The sequence below is a fragment of the Neoarius graeffei genome, chromosome 15, assembly GCF_027579695.1.
Source record: "Neoarius graeffei isolate fNeoGra1 chromosome 15, fNeoGra1.pri, whole genome shotgun sequence".
In the NCBI taxonomy this organism is placed as follows: domain Eukaryota; kingdom Metazoa; phylum Chordata; class Actinopteri; order Siluriformes; family Ariidae; genus Neoarius; species Neoarius graeffei.
The window spans coordinates 74616599-74641790 of NC_083583.1; the positions used below are offsets into that span (position 1 = coordinate 74616599).

At 42.1% G+C, this 25192-nt stretch overlaps 1 protein-coding gene across 1 annotated transcript in view; it reads left to right on the top strand.

Moving 5' to 3' along the window:
• The window catches only part of LOC132899744 (protein kinase C-binding protein NELL1-like), a 528774-nt gene that overhangs the window by 444754 nt on the left and 58828 nt on the right, over positions 1–25192 (top strand). Inside the window, exon 15 of the mRNA XM_060941854.1 lies at positions 7065–7160. Coding sequence (XP_060797837.1) covers positions 7065–7160 — 96 coding nt within the window. The remainder of the gene's footprint in view (positions 1–7064; positions 7161–25192) is intronic.

Genomic DNA, 25192 nt, shown 5'->3' on the forward strand with positions numbered 1-25192 from the left:
TTGAACATTGTGAACATTAACTGAAGCTCTTGATTTGTATCTGCGTGATTTGATGCACCGTGATGCTGTCGAGGGATCGGCTGATTAGAGAACTGCAGAAAACAGCAGGTGTATGGGTGTTTCTAATAAAGTGGCCAATGAGTGTACATTTCTTATTTTGTGACTCTTGGCCTGATTGGTAGACACTTGTACCAATCTCATCTCATCTCATTATCTCGAGCTGCTTTATCCTGTTCTACAGAGTCGCAGGCAAGCTGGAGCCTATCCCAGCTGACTACGGGTGAAAGGCGGGGTTCACCCTGGACAAGTCGCCAGGTCATCACAGGGCTGACACATAGACACAGACAACCATTCACACTCACATTCACACCTACGCTCAATTTAGAGTCACCAGTTAACCTAACCTGCATGTCTTTGGACTGTAGGGGAAACCGGAGCACCCGGAGGAAACCCATGCGGACACGGGGAGAACATGCAAACTCCGCACAGAAAGGCCCTCGCCGGCCACGGGGCTCGAACCTGGACCTTCTTGCTGTGAGGCGACAGCGCTAACCACTACACCACCGTGCCGCCCCACTTGTACCAATATTTAAGTAAAATTTAAATAATAGTAAATAAAAAATGCTTCCAAGCAGCTTCTTATGAAAATGGTATTTTTAGCAGTGGGTTATAATTTTACAGCAAACTAAACAGTGCAGCTGTTAAACTGATCTTTGGACTCTTTTTTTTTCTTCCTTCACCCTCCTTTTATTTTATCATGTATACATGAGAGTACATTGAAATCCTTTTCTTCACATGTCTATAATTCTGGAGGGCAGTGTACCAGTTACTGTTCTGTTTGTAGAAACGTTTTATCTAACACCAGCCCCTGTTGTATCACAGCAGCCTTTGCTCTGCGTGAGCTTTGTGTTAATCTCATGTTTACTCGATATTATCATTTCTCTTCTATAATCTGACTGTGTGGTTTCGTCCTGCTGCTTCTGCAGTAATGAGGTGATAATCTGGCTCCTCCTCATACTCAACCGGAGTTCTCGTTCCCATTTGTAAAGTTCTTCTTTCTCTATTATTATTATTTTGTAATTGGTTTGTTTTTGGTGCTCTATCTGGTCTCTGTCTGGCCTCACAAGCCCACGTTAGTAATTATTTGTGCATATCAGAATTATTAGTTCTGCACCGAGACGTGTTTAGCATTGTTATTGCCTTCTTTACTTTCTCTCAAAGCTCTCGTTAAATTAAACCTTATTGTTTACAAACTAGGGGCTTAAAAATATTTAAAATGTTTGATTCCAGGAAATAGGTTTACTGTAAGGAGAGAACAATCAATACACTGTGAATCCAGACCATGCACAAAGTACAGCATACATAGATTTCTTTACAATTACAGAGGAACATTGAATGCAAAACTTTTAGAGCAAATTCAAACCCAGGTGTAGATTTATAGCTTCCTTGAGAGGAACCAGGAACCAAACTCAAAAGGAGTCCCATCTGTTTATGCGTGACTCCAGATAATGGGATTATAACTCCATGCATTACAAATGATAGATTTGGGAAGTGCAATCTTATAAACATAATCAGAAGAGTGTCTGTGTAATATAAGGCCTGAGTGCATGGCTGGGCATGATGGGATTAGCACTAACTGAAGAGCAGCAGTAGGAAGGAAGCCGCCTGCTGTCTGAGGTGTTGGCCGAGTTCAGATATCTTGCGGTGAATTCGTCGTGTGCCGAGTTTGACGGATCTGTGATAATCCTAAGAGTGTTGACTTCAAGAGGACGTTTCATCTTTGATCTGGATTTTGTCTCATTTTATCATAGATTTCTCTGCAGATGAAAGTTGTTAACCCTAGCCTTATGGATAGTGTTTTTTTTTTCTTTTTAATAGAAAGCCCTCTGTGGAATGAAAAAAAAAAAAACTAACAAAAGTTATTGTAAATTTTACATTGATTTACTGGCAACACAGTTCTACAAATTTACAGTCAACAATGTAAAATGTATTTACAGTAAAGTACGGTGATAAATACGCAGTACATAGTATAAATACGCAGGTGATTACAGGAAATCATGCATGCTGACTGGTTGAGAAATTCGGACTATTTCTCGATAATCACCTCGAGCGACGCGGCAAAATGGCGGCCGATCGCTTCATCACCGTAAGTGAGGAAGAATTACAAATGATGAAAGAAAATGCTGTGCCTAAAAACACTAAAGATGCTCCGAAGTTTGGTCTAAAACTATTCAAAGGTGAGGTGGAATTTGGGATTTATTTTATCGATTTCAAAACAAAGTACTTTATGTGAATCGGTGTAGATAAGTGACACAAGTCTGCGACGCTTGCACGTCGCTTTTGAAGTTTGAAATAAATTATTTTGCAATACAATTTTTTTTTAAATACTCACCCGCGTATTTATACTAAAACAATGATCCGCCTCAGGCTCTGTGAATATCCTCAACTTCGTCTTGGTTATTATTCACCGATATGCACTTCGCCTTCAGTGAATAATTGTTAATTCTAATATAAAATCAAGAACCACAGCCAAAAAAGAGAAAAAAATCTCTGACTAAGGCACTCCAGATTAAAATGTCTTTAATATTTTAGACAAGTCCTACATGGACAAATTAAAAACAAAGCCCACGCGTAGCGGCATGGGTGCCTTCTTCAGGGCAATATCACAAAGGAACAAGGTAGCTTTGTTCAAGATGTAGAAAAGGACAGGTGAAGACAATTGGATAATTAGTCCTGAAGCTCTACACATTGCTGAGTCCGCCCCTCACACAGCTCCCAGCACTAAAAAGTTTTCCATCAAAAACTGTCAATCAATGGCTTGGGCCCGCCTCTCACACGGCTCCCAATCCAAGATAGCCATCATTCAAAATATTGCAAAAACATCAAAAATACACATATATTCCAGTCACTGCAAGTATACACAACCCACATACATGCACAAAGGGTACAGAGAGAGAGAAAAAAATATAAAAGTCTTTTCTTTCAGATAGAACCATGCAAAGCCAAAAACCATCACAAAAAAGGTGTGTAGTCTATTTCCTCATTCAAGCCTGGAAACTCCATTGCTTTTAACTTCCAAATCCAAAAAGTTTCCCGTTGTAATAGTAACTTCAGTTTGTCACCTCCACAGATTGATGTTTTTACAATTTCAATGCCTTGGATTTTCAGGCTTGAAGGGTCACTGTGATGTGCATCTTTATAATGCTTGGCCATAGGATAATCCTCATTCTGAACTCTTATTATCCAATTGTCTTCACCTGTCCTTTTCTACATCTTGAACAAAGCTACCTTGTTCCTTTGTGATATTGCCCTGAAGAAGGCACCCATGCCGCTACGCGTGGGCTTTGTTTTTAATTTGTCCATGTAGGACTTGTCTAAAATATTAAAGACATTTTAATCTGGAGTGCCTTAGGCTACGTTTACATTACGTCGAATCAGCGGATCATCAGATTAATGTTCTTAAAATGATTCGCGTTTACACTAAAACCGTTAGCCGTGCACACAGCAACACCAATACGCGGATACGCTCGGCTCCGCAGGCATCCTGCGCTCCAAATCACTCCGCCCTGAACAGCGAGTGCCCTCTGGAGGGTGTGCACTCCGGCCCTGCGCAGCTCACAGAGCGCGCGAGTGAAGTGAACAAGCCACGATTCGGGACTGAGCCGCTGTGTGTGAGATCCCAGCGCATATCACTTATTACTTGCAAGTGGAAGGATGGCAAGCCTAAAGACAATCATAACTACACAATGGGCAGTATTTGCATCAGTATTTGCAGTATTTTCATACTTTTATACTCTTTAATGAAAGGTGATACAAGGCGGAAGTCTGCGCCGTTTTTCAGCAGTCGCGTCACATGACCAACGCCAGCGAATCAGGAAGGTGGATGTCACAGTGACGTTGTCCAATGAGACGCCAGCTAGAGCTCAGCACAGCGTATTCGCGTATTCTCAATGTTTACACAGCACCGGAGCTGACACGATCTGGATTGAATACGTGGATGCTGGCGGATTCCCGTTTCCCCGCTTTTTCAGGGGGGTTAATGTAAACGGACAGTGCATCCGCGAAGAAAACGAGACAGATACGGTCTAGTGTAAACGTAGCCTTAGTCAGAGATTTTTTTCTCTTTTTTGGCTGTGGATCTAGAATACCTTGGATTAAAGAGCACCCAAACCTAAAAAAAGACTCTAAACCATTGGAAAAAGAGCACGCCATAATCTAAAAAAATAAAATCAAGAACATTTGCTTATGATGAATGCAGGAGACAAGTGAACTGAAGTCATGCTCAAGGCCTTTTTTGAGTGTGTTACAGGCAACAAATTCTCATCTCATCTCATTATCTCTAGCCGCTTTATCCTGTTCTACAGGGTCGCAGGCGAGCTGGAGCCTATCCCAGCTGACTATGGGCGAAAGGCGGGGTACACCCTGGACAAGTCGCCAGGTCATCACAGGGCTGACACATAGACACAGACAACCATTCACACTCACATTCACACCTACGCTCAATTTAGAGTCACCAGTTAACCTAACCTGCATGTCTTTGGACTGTGGGGGAAACCGGAGCACCCGGAGGAAACCCACGCGGACACGGGGAGAACATGCAAACTCCGCACAGAAAGGCCCTCGCCGGCCACGGGGCTCGAACCCAGGACCTTCTTGCTGTGAGACGACAGCGCTAATCACTACACCACCGTGCCGCCCTCGCAACAAATTCTAACTTCGTTTATATTTACAAAATACAGTTAAGTTGGTCAGTAAAACTATTGAAAATCTTTCCTTTGTTCTTTCATCAGTTAAATAAAGGTTCATGTGAATTAACAAATCACAGACTGTTTTTATTGCATTTTGGAAAATATCCCAACTTTTCCGGAAATGGGGTTTGTATGAAAAAAAATGGATAATAAGGTCAACATCAGGCAATTCTGCCATATGACCAAAAGACGTGCTTGATGTTAATGTTGAGATTCATAGCAGTTGAAGAGCATTGTTAGTAAAACTGCATTGACATTCCTTTTTTGTTTTTTGCCTTTAAGTCCTCCCTTTTTTCACACGTCCTGTCTGTTTCCTCCCGAGAGTGTCTTAATGCTGAGAGCCAGGAAGAAGTGAACAGTGTATCAATGGTTCGGAGCTTGTTTTCTGAAGCAGTGTGTTTAGACAGTAAAATATTAAAAGCGATCTTCTGACATGTTTTTCATTAAAAAAAAAAAGTGGCATGATGGAGATTTTATAGAACAGCACATGTTGGAGGATTAAACGTTTATTGCTTTTCATGCACATTCTGATGTATGACCTCGCTGCCTTGAGATGACAAAGTTAATTTTCTCAAATCTACCAAACGTCTGTTTGTTATAAGATGACTAAAAACATATCATGTCTGTGTTTTTCTGTTGTTGTTGTTTTTATCAGTTTTGCTGATTTTTTTTTTTTATTGGCTGAAAGTTAGCCTTGGACTTATGTACAGTGTCTTGCAAAAGTATTCACCCCCCTTGGTATTTGTCCTGTTTTGCTGCATTACAAGCTGGAATTAAAATGGGTTTTTGGAGGGTTAGCACCATTTGATTTACACAACATGCTGACCACTTTAAAGGTGCACATTGTTTTTTTTACTGTGACACAAACAATAATTAAGATGAAAAAACAGAAATCTGGAGTGTGCATAAGTATTCACCCCAAAAGTCAATACTTTGTAGAGCCACCTTTTGCTACAATTACAGCTGCAAGTCTCTTGGGGTATGTCTCCATTAGCTTAGCACATCTAGCCACTGGGATTTCTGCCCATTCCTCAAGGCAAAACTGCTCCAACTCCTTCAAGTTAGATGGGTTGCGTTGGTGTACAGCAATCTTCAAGTTATGCCACAGATTCTCAATTGGATTGAGGCCTGGGCTTTGATTTGGCCATTCCAAGACATTTAAATGTTTCCCTTTAAACCACTCCATCATAGCTTTAGCAATATTTTTAGGGTCATTATCCTGCTAGACCATGAACTTTCATCCCAGTCTCAAACCTCTGACCGACTCAAACAGGTTTTCCTCCAGAACTGCCCTGTATTTAGTGCCATCCATCTTTCCTTCAGTCCTGACCAGCTTTCCTGTCCCTGCAGATGAAAAACATCCCCACAGCATGATGCTGCCACCACTATGCTCCATTGTAGGAATGGTGTTCTCAGGGTGTTGGGTTTGTGCTACACATGGTATTTCCCATGATGGCCAAAAAGTTCAATTTATTTTAAGCAATGACTTTTTTTGGCCACTCTTCCATAAAGCCCCACTCTGTGGAGTGTACGGCTTAAAGTGGTCCTATGGACAGATACTCTCATCTCCACTTTGGATCTTTATAGCTCCTTCAGTGTTATCGTTGGTGTCTTTGTTGCATCTTTGATTAATGCCCTCCTTGCCCGGTCTGTGAGTTTTGGTGGGCGGGGCTTTGTCAGGTTTGTAGTGGTGCCATATTATTTCCATTTTGCTATAATGGATTTAATGGAGCTCCGTGGGATATTCAAAGTTTGGGATATGTTTTATAACCCAACCCTGATCTATACTTCTCCACAACTTTGTCTCTGACCTGTTTGGAGGCTCCTTGGTTTTCATGTTGCTTGCTTCATCGTGTTGCAGAGTCAGGGTCCTTCCAGAACAGGTTGATTTATACAGACATCATGTGACAGATCATGTGACACTTTGATTGCACAAAGGTGGATCTTAATCAACTAATTATGTGACTTATGAAGTGAATTGGTTGGACCAGCTCTTATTTAGGGGTTTCATACGAAAGGGGGTGAATACTTATGCACGCTCCAGATTTCTGGGTTTTTTTTTCATCTTAATTATTGTTTGTGTCACAATAAAACAATTTGCACCTTTAAAGTGGTCGGCATGTTGTGTAAATCAAATGGTGCTAACCCTCCAAAAATCCATTTTAATTCCAGCTTGTAATGCGACAAAACAGGACAAACACCAAGGGGGGGTGAATACTTTTGCAAGGCACTGTATATATAGTCTTGCTAAAACCCTTTACACTAGCAAGGACAAAAAAATCCCGGGACTGACTCGTGTCTGTTTCCTTCCACCAGCATTTTGTAAGGATGCCTGTCTCAACGGAGGAACGTGTGCATCTCCAAACACATGTGTGTGTCCTTCAGGCTTCACTGGACGCCTCTGTGAGACAGGTAAACATGTCCTCTTGAAATTACATCTATACCAAATCTTGAGGTCCTTTTCTGAACATATTGGCCTCCTAAGTGTCCTAATCTCAGCGTTTTCTCTCACACATGATATTTAAGCATTTGGAACTTGAATGTGAAAGTTCTGCTCAGGAGATACAGCCCAAGATTGTAATAATCTGCTTTAAAATGCTCACTCACTTAACCTTAGACCATAACTTAGACATAACAGAAAGGGAAATTAGCTCGTTTTATATATAGTCAAGTTGAATTTCACCTAAAAAAAAATGTACCTGTATGACTTCCAGTTGATTCTAACATTCACGAAGTGCTTCAGAATATTTCTTTACAGCACATGAAAAATGACCACTAGAGCATTATACTACTGACGTTATTCAGAGTGAAAGGTCTGAACTCGGGGAAATCAGTTCTTCATTGATTAAGACCATCTGAAGTGCTGTAGTTTTGTAAGTGATTGACGTTTTGACGACCTGAGCAGCGATTATCTTTAAAGTCTGATCATCTTTAAAACAGTTGTTGCATTAGCAAGCCCAGCAACTTAACATGGGTTAGCCTAAAACTTCTTACTCTGGATACTAGCTAGGCGCCCATTGTGTTTCATCATCTTCTGGCTAAAGTGTCTATGGCAGCCCATAGAACCGTATGGTAAAAAGTTTTGATACTTCTTTGCACCTAGCGCCACCAGTGGGTCAAGGTTAGGGGCACATTTATACATGTAACTTTTGAACCACATGTCTTATTTTCAAAAATACCACTGGATTCCTTGGCTCAAGCTCAGTTCAACACACCCCATAACATCAATTTCAACCATACTGGATTTTCTGCCTTTCTGGATTTTATCAAACTGTTTAAATTTTTCACAGGGCACAAATTTTGTCCAATCTTCACCAAATTTGGCACAGATGGTCTTCAGCCAAACCCTTACAAAACTGATCTGACAGATTTTTTTTTCAAAACCGTTCAACTATTAGAGCCTCACAAGTTCAACAGCAAAGCCGCCAAACAGGAAGAGAGCTCATATCTCAGCCAGTCTTTGGTAAATTGACATCAAACTTGCTGTTAGTGCATACAAAATGACATGAGGTTTCCATGGCAACTATGCACTGCTGGGCTACTTGGCCCCCTCATCATTGCTTGCAGCTACATTTAGCATTATTTTCTTACTGGCATATTGGGTCCATTTCACCTCATTTAGGTTTTTTTTTTCTTTTTGCATTTTTCCACCCCAATTTGATTTTAACACCTCATGATCACCACTTCTTCATGATCTTTTGACGTTAGTTATGGAACTTACATAATTTAGTTACACAAATTGCCATTTCTATTCTCATCACACCGCAAATTGGCTCCTGATACATACGGTACATGTTTTTTTTGTTGTTGTTTTTAGGGGGGGTTTTTTTTGTGTGTGTGTTGTTTGTTTGTTTTTTAACCAGTGTGCCTTTTGGCATACCTAGTGTAAAAATAATTGCGGCCCCTGATAGTCCAGAGGCCCTAAGTGACCCCTTGTACCACTTAGAAACAGTCTTGCATTCAGCATTTCACAGATGGCTACAAATCCAGCTGGCTACAAACTACTGCGTAGTTTATCAGATCTCAGTCATTCTTACATTAAACTCTTCAGCTGAAATTCATGTTAATGCATAATGCTATAGGTGATACACTATAAACTACATGACACTCACACTCAATCAGCTGTGGGTGTTTTAAAGAATTCATGGAATTCAGATTCGACATTGATTATGATTATGTTGCAAACAAGATGTCAGAGGAGATGTTCTAAACAGACCATAAAAACTGTACCTTATGACTGCCACTTCTGATAACATTACATAAACTGATGGGAAACTCTCATAACAAGCACTTAATGTAAGAGTATGGAATCAGACGCAGTCAGAAAGGAAACGTAGCTGTGGAAATGGAATTGCTGTGGCAATGTGCAACACTTCGCAAACCCCACAAACAGAAGTAAATATGATACACTGACAAATGGGCCAATTGTTATGAAATGAACAACCAGACCATAACCAAGCATGGAGCTGGAAGAGGGACCATGGAGGACTGGGAGCAGAAAGCAAAACACAATGTACACAGAATCCCTGTGTACAATATCAGACACTACAAGTAATTAAGCTCTAAGTTACATTGAAGTAGCAAGGTTTCATTGTCACACGGGGAGTGAAGTGGTGCGAAAACATGTTGACGTTTAACTTCCTTAACATATGCTATGCATCTTTGTAAACCACCATAAAAATGAATGTAAATGATCGAGTGCCTCTGACAGTCCAGGTCAACCAGATCCATATCTGTATTGTCTGTACAACTAACACTTAATAAAGGTGAAATTAGCTCTCTGTATTAGCTTTACAGAGAGAACAACATATCAGTGTGCACAGGCAAGTTACCAAACAGCAATCAGTACTATGTTGTACAGATTCATTACCCCAAACTAGAGCCACTACACCAAGAGATTCACTAAACTTCCTCCACTTGTGTACCAGAACAGGTAGTTTCCCTTACCCATCTACCTGCTCTCCTAACCACCTTTTCTACATAAGATTCAGTCTTTTGCATGGTGCTCTGTTCTATGAGGATAGCACCTCTGGACCTGTGCAATGACAGCAGGTTTAGCAGGTGTCTTATCAGAGACAGCCTTCTGCATTTGGTATGTCATATTACTAGTAGAGACATCTAATAACATCACTGCAAGGTTAGCCTGGTAGATGCACTGTGTCTGTCTTTTTGGATGTGAGACGACTCACGTGTGTTCTTCAGCTGACTCTCCATCTATCCATGTACTGCAAGCATACACTGTGTACTTCTGTGGTCCAGTCTTTTGACCATCCTTCCCAGCCTTTGCTTGTCCTCATGGCCATTATATCCTAAGACCTCCTGTCCAACCTCAAAGCTCCATGCTATTTTACTTGCCAGGTGTTTACTCTTCACTTTCCTCCATAGAACTGGTTGTAGAAGATCTATGATATCCATACATGAAGCGTGCTTGAATGTAGTTTGCTGTTACATGAAATGAGTTCCAAAATCCAATGAAAGAAGTTCTCCATCTCGTATTGATGAATAGTTTTGGACTTCTTGAGGACAAACCTTTCAACTAACCCATTCATTGCTGGGTGATGAAGAGCTGACTTGTGGTCCAATTTGTTGTGGTAGGCTATTTCTAGAGAAGATAGTCCTCAAAGCAATTTTGTGGTTGACTTCACAGCAGTCAGAAACATGAAGTTCATCAGTGTGCACTTACCATTCTGAACAGCTTTTGGTCATGTTTTCAAGCTGTCTATCTCTTCCTGTTCACCACATGTAGCTCCAACTTCATTCCCCGTACTAGACGAAAGACTGTTTGGCCAATCTGTTCATACTTACGTTGTGCTCGTCAGTGATCTTAAAGCAAACACAGCTGGACATTCAGAACCGTCATTCGTACTGGATGAAAAAACAGCACCATTGCTGCAAGGGGATGCACTGCACACCTGATGGTGTGATGGGATGAGATGGTTCATAATGAACAGTTCATCTGACTCTCCCATTTTGGTTAACATTTTGCCAAGGATGTGTTCTGCATAATTCTTGTCTGTCACAATGATATCATCAAACAAGAGGATTTGGCCCAGCACTGTTTTCAGTAAAGCAAATCCATGCTACATTTTCCATGTTCTCACTGGCTGAGATCTGCACCTTGAAAACAATTTGCTAGTACGACTATTAATGCAGGACACCCACCCAAGGCATATGCTTCGGATCACTGTCCTGCTGATGATCCAGTTTTAGTTTCCTGGCAGAGGCAGCCAGATGTTGATTTAAAATGTCCTAGTATTTCATGAAGTCATGAATGCCATGTACCTTAACAAGGTTTCCAGGGCCTTTGGAGGAAAAACAGCACCAGAACATCACAGGACTTCCACTATACTTTACAGATGGGACAGGGTTCTTTTCACCGGGCATCACGGTGGTGCAGTTGGGTTCGAGCCCAGTGGCCGACAGGGGCCTTCCTGTATGGAGTTTGCATGTTCTCCCTGTGTCTGCGTCAAGGCATGGAAACCCGATCGAAGCCCGTCGGGACCCGTCGGAACCTGACGGGCTCGGTCGGACTCGAACAAATATTTAGAAATTATGCTCGGGCTTGGGTCGGGCTTGGACATACTGTATGCTCACGATAAGACTTTGTGTAAAATTAATGTGTAAATTTAAAAGCAGTCACTTTAAACCAGTTTCGCTTCATACGCGTCATAGCTGTGCGCGGGATTTGATGTAGCGACAAAGCGTGGTCAGCGCAGTTGAGTGTGCAATGGAAGCTGACATCAAAAAGAAGTTACACTCCAGAGAATTGAAAACCACTGAAAATGATAAGGGCAAATCCACTGTGTGGAAACATTTCAACATGATCGTTGGAGCCAAGAGTAACGAATTTGTCGGACGTGTTCAGTGTAAGATGTGCGGAACCATCTTGAAGTATGACAGCAAAAAAACGGGAAATTCCCAGCTGCAGAGACACGTGGACAGAGGTTGCAAGTCGCATGGGCCATTGCAGCCGAATATCACCACATTTGCTACCTCAAGAAAAATACCAATGCAGGCTAAGGAGAAAGTGATTGAAAAATGTGTCGAGTTCTGCTGCAAAGATATACAGCCATTTCATTCTATCAAAGGAAGGGGTTTCATGGAATTGGCCCAGCAACTTATCAATGTTGGTGCTACGTATGGTTCACTGGCAGCACAGGACATACTGCCTGACCCCACCACCGTATCGAAACGGTGCCAATCGCTAGCAACAGAGAAACGTGCAAATCTGGTAGAGCATTTAAATGCCGTTCTGGCCGAGGTGAATTTAATTGGCATGACAACGGACATCTGGACAGAAGACTACCACAAATTAAGCTACATCACCATTACTTGCCATTTTGTGACGAGGGGATTTATATTGACAAGCGCCGTGCTGACAACAGCAGCATTCCCACTGGAAGATGCTAAAACGGGGGAGAATATCAGGAGAGAAATCATCCGACTTCTGACAGGGTATGGCCTAGACATGAGTTTGCTGAACAAAGTGGTCTGGGTGACAGACCAAGGCTCTAACATCATTAGTGCCCTCAGACCATACCGGAGACTTGATTTTCAAGACCACCTGTACAACACAGTGATGAGGCACGCCCTGGACCTCACAGAACTGGCCGAATATGCTCCGACGGTTTCAGAGACTTTGCAAGCTACCAAGGCACTTGTGAAATATGTGAAAAAGTCAGGCATCGCAGCTTTACTGTCAAAAACAGTGACGCAAATGGCAGACACAAGATTTAGCACAGTCTATCTCACCTTGAACTCTGTCCGCTCAGTGTATCAAGAACTGCGCGGGAAACTGGATGACCGTGCAGAGAGCTGGCGGCTCGATGGCATATCCCTAGATGTCCTTGACTTTCTTATCGAGTTTCTGCAACCATTCTATGATGCCCAGCGTGAACTGGAAGGGGACCAGTACCCAACAATTAACCTGGTGTTTTTGTGGTTCGAGCGACTGAAGCGCCACTGCAACAGAAAGACAACTGACATCCCCTATCAAGTCACCATCTGCGAGCGACATCTCACATGGATTTTGCGTAAAGTGGAGATCCAAGAACTCCACAAAATCGCAACTTTCCTTTGGCCTAAATTTAGTCAGCTCCGCATGTTGTCCGCCTCGGACAGAGACAATCTTCACCTGGAGGTTCGCAGACAAGTCAGTGAGCTCCGCACTGACGAGGCCGCCTCTGAAGGACCAGCAGCACCCAAGAAAGCGGCATGTGAATTTGAGGACTGGGAAAATGTACCCATGGCAGAGGGCAGGGACGAAGTCGAAATGTACTCAACTGAAAATCATGCAATGCAGGACGAGAGAGATCTTTTGGGCTGGTGGAGAGATCAGCAACATAAATACCCGAAGCTCAGCGTTCTTGCCCACGGCATCCTTGCCGTACCAGCCAGCAGCAGCAGCAGCAGCAGTGAGCGCAACTTCAGCGCTGCTGGCGGGACAATTGAGCAGAGGAGGACAGCCTTGAAGCCATCCACCGTTGATGCAATCCTTTTTCTCCACAAGCATATGGATTAGCATAATCTTTGGATGGACTCATGTAAATGTAAACAATTCCCTGTTTGAATGGTGAGTGTTTTTGTTAATCCCCCTAAACCATTTATGTTTGGCCAATAGGCTATTGTTACCGTGCTGGGAGCAGAAGTTAATTTAATTTACAGACTTAGGCCCATATAATATCTTGGTTAGGCCTATTTGTAGGTTATGTGATGGCTTTACAGCAATATTGTGGCTATGTTATTTTGGTGCACACGCGAGTGTGTGTTTATGACGTGTGCAGACAGACAGCGGGATTTTCATTTCAATTATTTGTTGAATTTCATTAAATGGCCTAGTGTTTATTAGGTCAACAGAACCCTTTGTCTGAATGTTGTGGATTTGTTCTGCTGTTCCATTATTTTTGGTTTGCTTAGGTTAAGTGAGTAGGCTACATGAGCCTGGCAGACTTGCTCCAAGCGTGCGCTTAGAGCGCTCGCCGGTGTTGATGACTCAAAATGCCCTTTTCAGTTTGTTGATAAAACCACACAAACTTTCCACACAAAATATCATACGTGGGTCTTTAGTAGGCTAATGAAAATAGTGTGATTTAAATGGCTTCGGGCTTCGGTCGGGCTCGGGCACAAATATCTCAATTCCTTTCGGACTCGGGTCGGTTTCGAGCATCGCTCTGTCGGATGCGGGCCGGTCTCGGACAGAAAAAATCGGCCCGATCCACACTCTAGTCTGCGTGGGTTTCCTCTGGGTGCTCTGGTTTCCCCCACAGTCCAAAGACATGCTGTTAGGTTAACATGGGGCGGCCATGGGCTGAAGTGCCCTTGCAAAGCAAAGAGAGTCCCATATACGTTTTCGTACATTGGGGGAGTGCCTGTTAGAGAGCGCACTTGTCCTGGGCCATCGGCATAGTGAGGTAGGGTGGCCAGTTCCTTTCCTCGCCGCCTTTACTTCCCCAGTGTTTCCACCAGGTCCCCATTCACTGCTGGGTGGACAGGGAGCGAGCCCCAGATCCCTGTCGAGCCGAGGCTCGAACCAGGGACCATTCGCTTAGCGGTCAAGCGCTCTAACCACTTGGCCACCTGCGCTCCGAAGTGCCCTTGAGCAAGGCACCTAACCCCCAACTGCTCCCTGGGTGCTCTGGGTATGTATGTGTGCTCATTGCTCACTTGTGTGTGCATGTGTGTATTCACTGCTTCAGATGGGTTAAATGCCATCCATCCATTATCCATAACCACTTATTCTGTGCAGGGTCACGGGCAAGCTGGAGCCTATCCCAGCTGACTATGAGCAAGAGGTGGGGTACACCCTGGACAATTCTCCAGATCATCGCAGGGCTGGGTTAAATGCAGAGGAGGGATTGTGTGCTTAAGTCTGTGCTTGAGTGTACATGTGATAAATCAAAGGGCTTACGCGTATTGTTCTTCATTATCACCATCCTTCTTTTTCACCTAATCCACCTTGAGTGTTTTTTGCCAAAAAGCTCCATTTTTGTTCCACCAGACCAGAGAACATGGTTCCAGTCAAAGTTGTGGTAGCATTTCACAAACTCCAGGCATTTGTGGTTAACTGACAGAAAAGGCTTCTTTTCTCTCAGACCTTCCAAATAATTTGTTGGTATGGAGGTGGAGTCTGTTGGTGGTTTTGGAGACTTAGAAACCCCAAGATTTTACTTTTTCTTGTAATTCACCAGCAGTGATCCTTGGATTTTTTTTTTTTTGCCTCTCTTACCCTCCTCTTCACTGCACATGGGGGCAAATGAACTTGGGTCCTCTTCCAGGCAAATTTGTAACAGTTCCAGTTGATGTCAAGTCCATTTATTTGTATAGCGTGTTTAAAGGCAGCTTTACAGAAAAATATAGATTTAAAATATATGAATTAATAAACTTATCTCTACTTAGCAAGCCTGAGGTGACTGTGGCAAGGAAAAACTTCATGAGATGGCATGAGGAAGAACCCTTGAGAGGAACCAGACTCAAAAGGAACCCATCCACATTTGGGTGATAACAGACAGCATGATGATAAATAACTTGTGTCTATAATTGTGTCCTATATACAGTAGTCACAAAGTATAACTGTGTAACCAGGAAATTCATAATAGTTTTAACTTGAGGTCTGTTTTGTTGAAGTTATCAGCTGCTCATTGATGGAAACTTGAGTGCAAAACTGTTCATGGCAACTGCAGTCCTAAAGTTAGCAAGTCAACTGTAGTCCTCAGCCATAAAAGCATTACTGTAAGAGTCCAGAGCGTCTTCCAAGTGTGACTTTCAACTGTCCATATGGGGCTGTCTTCCACAGGAGTGATATGATGAGACTCCAGCCAGAAGTAGGGCATCAGGATGGATCAGGCAGGTCCAAAGAGAAGGAAAGGTTCAGCATCACTGGTGTCTCAGGAGCGACATGTGTACAGTGGTGCTTGAAAGTTTGTGAACCCTTTAGAATTTTCTATATTTCTGCATAAATATGTCCTAAAACATCATCAGATTTTCACACAAGTCCTAAAAGTAGATTAAAAGAACCCAGTTAAACAAATGAGACAAAAATATTATACTTGGTCATTTATTTATTGAGGAAAATGATCCAATATTACATATCTGTGAGTGGTAAAAGTATGTGAACCTCTAGGATTAGCAGTTAATTTGAAGGTGAAATTAGAGTCAGATGTTTTCAATCAATGGGATGACAATCAGGTGTGAGTGGGCACCCTGTTTTATTTAAAGAACAGGGATCTATCAAAGTCTGATCTTCACAACACGTTTGTGGAAATGTATCATGGCACGAACAAAGGAGATTCTGAGGACCTCATAAAAAGCGTTGTTGATGCTCATCAGGCTGGAAAAGGTTATAAAACCATCTCTAAAGAGTTTGGACTCCACCAATCCACAGTCAGACAGATTGTGTACAAATGGAGGAAATTCAAGACCATTGTTACTCTCCCCAGGAGTGGTCGACCAACAAAGATCACTCCAAGAGCAAGGCGTGTAATAGTCGGCGAGGTCACAAAGGTCCCCAGGGTAACTTCTAAGCAACTGAAGGCCTCTCTCACATTGGCTAATGTTAATGTTCATGAGTCCACCATCAGGAGAACACTGAACAACAATGGTGTGCATGACAGGGTTGCAAGGAGAAAGCCACTGCTCTCCAAAAAGAACATTGCTGCTCGTCTGCAGTTTGCTGAAGATCACGTGGACAAGCCAGAAGGCTTGAAAAATGTTTCATGGATGGATGTGAGCAAAATAGAACTTTTTGGTTTAAATGAGAAGCGTTATGTTTGGAGAAAGGAAAACCCTGCATTCCAGCATAAGAACCTTATCCCATCTGTGAAACATGGTGGTGGTAGTCTCATGGTTTGGGCCTGTTTTGCTGCATCTGGGCCAGGATGGCTTGCCATCATTGATGGAACAATGAATTCTGAATTATACCAGCGAATTCTAAAGGACAACTGAATCTCAAGAGAAGGTGGGTCATGCAGCAACACAACGGCCCTAAGCACAGAAGTCGTTCTACCAAAGAATGGTTAAAGAAGAATAAAGTTAATGTTTTGGAATGGCCAAGTCAAAGTCCTGACCTTAATCCAATGGAAATGTTGTGGAAGGACCTGAAGCGAGCAGTTCATGTGCGGAAACCCACCAACATCCCAGAGTTGAAGCTGTTCTGTATGGAGGAACGGGCTAAAATTCCTCCAAGCCGGTGTGCAGGACTGATCAACAGTTACCGCAAACGTTTAGTTGTAGAGTTATTGTTGCACAAGGGTTCACATACTTTTGCCACTCACAGATATGTAATATTGGATCATTTTCCTCAATAAATAAATGACCAAGTGTAATATTTTTGTCTCATTTGTTTAACTGGGTTCTGTTTATCTATTTTTAGGACTTGTGTGAAAATCTGATGATGTCATATTTATGCAGAAATATAGAAAATTCTAAAGGGTTCACAAACTTTCAAGCACCACTGTAACTCCAAGCGCGTGTGTGTGAGAGAGATAGAGAGAGAGAGAGAGAGAGAGAGAGAAACAGATTATTAGATATACCCATTGTCACCTAAAGGTTAAGAACAGTGTACATTGTGTACTGAGTGCAAGCAGGTACTCTGGCGAGACTAACTATGACAGCATAACTAAACGGGAGAGTCAGAAGGTAACACAGACATGAGGGAGCTCTGGGACATAAAGCAGCAGCCACTACACCATCAAGGCACTGGGTGCATTTTGCATAATTTTGGCACTGCTACTGCCCAAGAGTGGGTTTCCGGATCATGATGAAGTCAGCCCAAGTCTAGCAAAAGCAACACGACACTACAGTCAAGCAATCAGTTCACAGTCGGGAGATAAATTTAATAGATGAATCAATGACTTAAAGAGCAGAAACTGATGGGCAAATAGATAGTATTTACAAATAGTGGAAAATAGACAAGCATAATCAACAATTTGTTAGGGACATACAGTAATATTTTGTTAGTTAATTTGTTTTTGTACACAGGCAGTTACCAAAGCTGATGCCTTAATCACCGTATCCTGGACACTTCTACTAATGAAGCTGACACAAAGGCAAAGGATCTCACTCACTCTGTGTGTGATGATTTTTGTATAGAAATTCACAGCCTCTGCCTTTTTGAGGTAGACCTGCACGCTCAAGTTCTGAATACTAAATTACTGCGTGAATAATGAGTGGGTCAGGTTACTCATTCATTTTCAAATGCTTTCAGGAAACACTTGTTCATTAAATAATGTTCTTTTGAATGACAAAGACCATTTCAGGGAAACCCATCTCAGACCCTTCCTCACTAGCATGAGGCAGCTAAAATAGTCTCTGGTTAGTGCTGTACAGTAGTTTGGGCTGCTGTTGCTTTGAGAGCTTTGATTGTGTACCAGTTGAGTTGGATTTTTCTCAGTCAAAAAGTGCTGACCTTCTCCTTTTCAACATCTCCAAATTTCCCACCCCTGGTGCCTCTGTGATTTCCAGTCAGTGTCAGAAACTCAGACTACAGATGGCTGTAAAAGCGAGAGACTTGATGCAGCAAACTTGCAGACAAATCCAAATCATAATCCAAAAGCAAAAGTCAAGGTGTAGCAAGGGTCAAGTGAGGCACAGACAGAATATCAGAGGCAGAGCAGAAGACAAAGTCAAAAATGTGTGAATGAAATCAAGCCAGGAAATCAATACGGAGAATAAAGCCTTGGTAAAGTCAGGCAAGAACACTGAACACTTATTACTTCACAGTAAACTGAATGAATGAGAGTCCTTAACTAGTGTGTGGTGATTGGCTGAAATGTGGAACAGGTGTAGCGCTGATCAGAATTCTGGGAGGGAGGGACGGCAGTGCGGTGCTTGTTGATGATTGTAGTCCATGTTTGAAGTGTGCTGTGAACTTCAGGATTTAGCATCTTGAGCAAGTGCAGAATGACAGTAATGTCATAATGAATGAGGGCGCTGAGGACATTCCATGGTCAACCTCTTGAATTTGTGAGCCGGTGTCTCACCACTTTTCCTTCACATTGCTACTTCAGTGTAGTTAAGCTACTTTAGCTACATAGGTTGTGGTGTAGCAGCTAAAATTCTCTGGAGAAGAGCTTGAATCTAGTTGAGCAATGTTTTGTAGAGTAACTTATAACTTCACAGTCCTTACCTAGTGTTTTGTTGTCACACTGGTAGGAATTGTTCATAGACATGCAGTTATCATGGGACGGCCTTGGGGTGAAGTGCCCAAGAGTGGCGGCATGCACGTATGCAGCGGCTTTGCTCTCCTATGATGAACAAAATTTTGTTGTACATTTGTGCAGTGACAATAAAGGCATTCTATTCTATTGTGTAATGTGTTGTTGTTGTTGTCGTCGTCATCACCACACTGGTAGGAATGGTGTAGTCTCCCTCCATTTCTATCAGATGCCTTAATTCTTGTAAACACCATTTGAGCCCAGCCTAAAACACATTAATTCCACCTGTAATTTTTCATAATCACACAGCTGGCGTGTCATATCTCTGATACGGAGGATCATACACACTCGATTACATCCTAGCAAGGGAACTGAGGCAGTTGGAGGTGCTTCAATTTCTAAAGGAAAAAAAAAACATTGCTTGTATGTTGCAAATAAAAAACGTCATCTCGGTAATGAGTTTCCTCCCTGCAGACCTCTTGGCGGTGTTTCAGAGACACATGAAGCCCTTCAGTGTGTAAATGTTCATTCTGGAAGTGAGGCAGGACCTCCATCTGTCTCTTCTACTGTGATGAAAGAAGCAGATTTTTATCTTAGTGCACACTATGAAATGCCTGGTGGCAAATGGAGTTTACATACTTCATCTGTTACCCTCCTGCCAAGGACCTTATTGTTTTTTAGTCTCTCTCTCTTGCTCACTCACTCACTCACTCACTCACTCTCATATTTAGCACAGTGAGTATAAACCCATGAATAATGTTTGTATGTGTGTGTTATATAAACTTCGTTATGAATATGAATATGCTCAAATTAAGCAATTACAACCCCGATTCCAAAAAAGTTGGGACAAAGTACAAATTGTAAATAAAAACGGAATGCAATGATGTGGAAGTTTCAAAATTCCATATTTTATTCAGAATAGAACATAGATGACATATCAAATGTTTAAACTGAGAAAATGTATCATTTAAAGAGAAAAATTAGGTGATTTTAAATTTCATGACAACAACACATCTCAAAAAAGTTGGGACAAGGCCATGTTTCCCACTGTGAGACATCCCCTTTTCTCTTTACAACAGTCTGTAAACGTCTGGGGACTGAGGAGACAAGTTGCTCAAGTTTAGGGATAGGAATGTTAACCCATTCTTGTCTAATGTAGGATTCTAGTTGCTCAACTGTCTTAGGTCTTTTTTGTCGTATCTTCCGTTTTATGATGCGCCAAATGTTTTCTATGTGTGAAAGATCTGGACTGCAGGCTGGCCAGTTCAGTACCCGGACCCTTCTTCTACGCAGCCATGATGCTGTAATTGATGCAGTATGTGGTTTGGCATTGTCATGTTGGAAAATGCAAGGTCTTCCCTGAAAGAGACGTCGTCTGGATGGGAGCATATGTTGCTCTAGAACCTGGATATACCTTTCAGCATTGATGGTGTCTTTCCAGATGTGTAAGCTGCCCATGCCACACGCACTAATGCAACCCCATACCATCAGAGATGCAGGCTTCTGAACTGAGCGCTGATAACAACTCGGGTCGTCCTTCTCCTCTTTAGTCCGAATGAGACGGCGTCCCTGATTTCCATAAAGAACTTCAAATTTTGATTCGTCTGACCACAGAACAGTTTTCCACTTTGCCACAGTCCATTTTAAATGAGCCTTGGCCCAGAGAAGACGTCTGCGCTTCTGGATCGTGTTTAGATACGGCTTCTTCTTTGAACTATAGAGTTTTAGCTGGCAACGGTGGATAGCACGGTGAATTGTGTTCACAGATAATGTTCTCTGGAAATATTCCTGAGCCCATTTTGTGATTTCCAATACAGAAGCATGCCTGTATGTGATGCAGTGCTGTCTAAGGGCCCGAAGATCACGGGCACCCAGTATGGTTTTCCAGCCTTGACCCGTACACACAGAGATTCTTCCAGATTCTCTGAATCTTTTGATGATATTATGCACTGTAGATGATGATATGTTCAAACTCTTTGCAATTTTACACTGTCGAACTCCTTTCTGATATTGCTCCACTATTTGTCAGCGCAGAATTAGGGGGATTGGTGATCCTCTTCCCATCTTTACTTCTGAGAGCCGCTGCCACTCCAAGATGCTCTTTTTATACCCAGTCATGTTAATGACCTATTGCCAATTGACCTAATGAGTTGCAATTTGGTCCTCCAGCTGTTCCTTTTTTGTACCTTTAACTTTTCCAGCCTCTTATTGCCCCTGTCCCAACTTTTTTGAGATGTGTTGCTGTCATGAAATTTCAAATGAGCCGATATTTGGCATGAAATTTCAAAATGCCTCACTTTCGACATTTGATATGTTGTCTATGTTCTATTGTGAATACAGTATCAGTTTTTGAGATTTGTAAATTATTGCATTCTGTTTTTATTTACAATTTGTACTTTGTCCCAACTTTTTTGGAATCGGGGTTGTATTTTATGAATGCTAAAACATCAGTCCGTTGGTGAACCCGTTCATTCAGCAGATCAGCTGTTACCGTGTTATCACCACCATGAGCATTTAAATCGAGTACATTTTAAAATCCCCTTTTTAAAGGAAATGTTTAGCCAAAATGAGACTTACCATGAATATTTAGCAGCTAAGAATTTGTGTATGCTTGTTCATCACTTTAAAATTCTGGACATAGACAGCGACTTTAACTCTTCCACATAGTTCATTTAACATTTTCTGTCAGATTTACAAAAGTTTCAGCGAGGCTGATTTTCTTTGTACTCGCATGTGTACAGTACACTGATCACCCGTCAAGTACAAAGCACATCCTGACGCAGCACATTTGCATTTAATGAGTCTGAAAAAAACAACTCAATTAAAAGGCCATGAGGGGCGGCACGGTGGTGTAGTGGTTAGCGCTGTCGCCTCACAGCAAGAAGGTCTGGGTTCGAGCCCCGTGGCCGGCGAGGGCCTTTCTGTGTGGAGTTTGCATGTTCTCCCCGTGTCCGCGTGGGTTTCCTCCGGGTGCTCCGGTTTCCCCCACAGTCCAAAGACATGCAGGTTAGGTTAACTGGTGACTCTAAATTGAGCGTAGGTGTGAATGTGAGTGTGAATGGTTGTCTGTGTCTATGTGTCAGCCCTGTGATGACCTGGCGACTTGTCCAGGGTGTACCCCGCCTTTCGCCCGTAGTCAGCTGGGATAGGCTCCAGCTTGCCTGCGACCCTGTAGAAGGATAACGCGGCTAGAGATAATGAGATGAGATGAGATGAGATGAGAAAAGGCCATGAGGTTGGGGCACGAAATGACTACTGCAGTGGTGCTTGAAAGTTTGTGAACCCTTTAGAATTTTCTATATTTCTGCATAAATATGACCTAAAACATCATCAGATTTTCACGTAAAAACTAAAAGTAGATAAAGAGAACCCAGTTCAACAAATGAGACAAAAATATTATACTTTGTCATTTATTTATTGAGGAAAACCCACCAACATCCCAGAGTTGAAGCTGTTCTGTACGGAGGAACGGGCTAAAATTCCTCCAAGCCGGTGTGCAGGACTGATCAACAGTTACCGCAAACGTTTAGTTGCAGTTATTGCTGCACAAGGGGGTCACACCAGATACTGAAAGCAAAGGTTCACATACTTTTGCCACTCACAGATATGTAATATTGGACCATTTTCCTCAATAAATAAATGACCAAGTATAATATTTTTATCTCATTTGCTTAACTGGGTTCTCTTTATCTACTTTTAGGACTTGTGTGAAAATCTGATGATGTTTTCGGTCATATTTATGCAGAAATATAGAAAATTCTAAAGTGTTCACAAACTTTCAAGCACCACTGTAACTGGTGCAAAGGCAGAAATGGAAGATATTTTTAGTCACTTCTGTGCCATTAGAAATATTAGGGACAAATTACAGAAAAGGTGAATTGGGGTGAATTAATTGAGTTGACAAGAAAAAAATGGTGATATGAAAAAGAAGGAGATAAAAACAATCTACAGTACACTCTTCCCAGGGAAGTATGGCCACGTCACACAGGGAAACTGTTTTAAAATAATTTACGGTAAGTGTCTCAACTGACATGCAAGATCTAAAGTGTTCCACTCAGTTTGACCAACCCCAATTTCTCCTGCAATCAGTTCTGAATTTACCCGTCTGAGATTTTCTAGTGAGCTCCATCAGTTGGTTCCCAAAAAATATTAACAAATCAGTAATTTTTAACCAGGATAAAGCACATGACCTTTACAAGAATAAAAATTACCCACTCATGAATTTTTGTTGGGTCCAGTCAGATCCCAGTCCCATTGCACACCTCACATTGGAAGAACAGATTGCTTTCTATTTGTGATTTTTATTATTTCAGGGTGCATGGATAGGAAACATAACTGTAGTCAATGGCAACAACAATTTGATCACTTTTTCACTGCCACATCACTGCCAGATACAAGTTTTTTTCTTGATTTTTTTAACTTGGTTAGTTGGTACAAATGTTATGTTAGTTATGCATACATACACTGATCAGCTATAAAATTAAAAACACTGACAGATGAAGTGAATTACATTGATTATCTCATTACAGTGGCACCTGTCAAGGGGTGGGATATACAGTGCCTTGCAAAAGTATTCATCCCCCTTGGTGTTTGTCCTGTTTTGCTGCATTACAAGCTGGAATTAAAATGGATTTTTGGAGGGTTAGAACCATCTGATTTACACAACATGCCGACCACTTTAAAGGTGCACAATGTTGTTTTATTGTGACACAAACAATAATTAAGATGAAAAAACAGAAATCTGGAGTGTGCATAGGTATTCACCCCAAAAGTCAATACTTTGTAGAGCCACCTTTTGCTACAATTACAGCTGCAAGTCTCTTGGGGTATGTCTCTATTAGCTTAGCACATCTAGCCACTGGGATTTCTGCCCATTCCTCAAGGCAAAACTGCTCCAACTCCTTCAAGTTAGATGGGTTGTGTCGGTGTACAGCAATCTTCAAGTTATGCCACAGATTCTCAATTGGATTGAGGTCTGGGCTTTGATTAGGCCATTCCAAGGCATTTAAATGTTTCCCTTTAAACCACTCCAGTATAGCTTTAGCAGTATGTTTAGGTTCATTGTCCTGCTGGAATGTGAACCTTCATCCCAGTCTCAAACCTCTGGCCGACTCCAACAGGTTTTCCTCCAGAACTGCCCTGTATTTAGTGCCATCCATCTTTCCTTCAGTCCTGACCAGCTTTCCTGTCCCTGCAGATGAAAAACATCCCCACAGCATGATGCTGCCTCCACCATGCTTCATTGTAGGAATGGTGTTCTCAGTATGTTGGGTTTGCTCTACACATGGCGTTTCCCATAATGGCCAAAAAGTTCAATTTTTTTCTCATTTGACCAGAGGATCTTCTTCCATGTGTTTGGGGAGTCTGCCACATGCTGTTGGGTGAACTCAAAATGTGATTTTTTAAGCAATGGCTTTTTTCTGGCCACTCTTCCATAAAGCCCCGCCCACTCTGTGGAGTGTCCAGCTTAAAGTGGTCCTATGGACAGATACTCCCATCTCCGCTGTGGATCTTTGCAGCTCCTTCAGTGTTCTCTTTAGTGTCTTTGTTGCATCTCTGATTAATGCCCTCCTTGCCCGGTCTGTGAGTTTTGGTGGGCGGGGCCTTCTCTTGTCAGGTTTGTAGTGGTGCCATGTTCTTTCCATTTTGCTATAATGGATTTAATGGAGCTCCGTGGGATATTCAAAGTTTGGGATATTTTTTATAACCCAACCCTGATCTATACTTCTCCACAACTTTGTCTCTGACCTGTTTGGAGGCTCCTTGGTTTTCATGTTGCTTGTTTAGTCGTGTTGCAGAGTCAGGGTCCTTCCAGAACAGGTTGCTTTATACAGACATCATGTGGCACTTTGATTGCACACAGGTGGAGCTTAATCAACTAATTATGTGACTTATGAAGTGAATTGGTTGTACCAGCTCTTATTTAGGGGTTTCATACAAAAGGGGGTGAATACTTATGCACGCTCTAGATTTCTGTTTTTTTTTTCATCTTAATTATTGTTTGTGTCACAATAAAACAATTTTTACCTTTAAAGTGGTCGGCATGTTGTGTAAATCAAATGGTTCTAACCCCCCAAAAATCCATTTTAATTCCAGCTTGTAATGCGACAAAGCGGGACAAACACCAAAGGGGGTGAATACTTTTGTAAGGCACTGTATTAGGCAGCAAGAGAACAGTCAGTTCTTGAAGTTGATGTGTTGGAAGCAGGAAAAATGGGCAAGTGTAAGGATCCGAGCAACTTTGACAAGGGCCAAATTATAATGGCGAGATGACTGGGTCTGAGCATCTCCAAA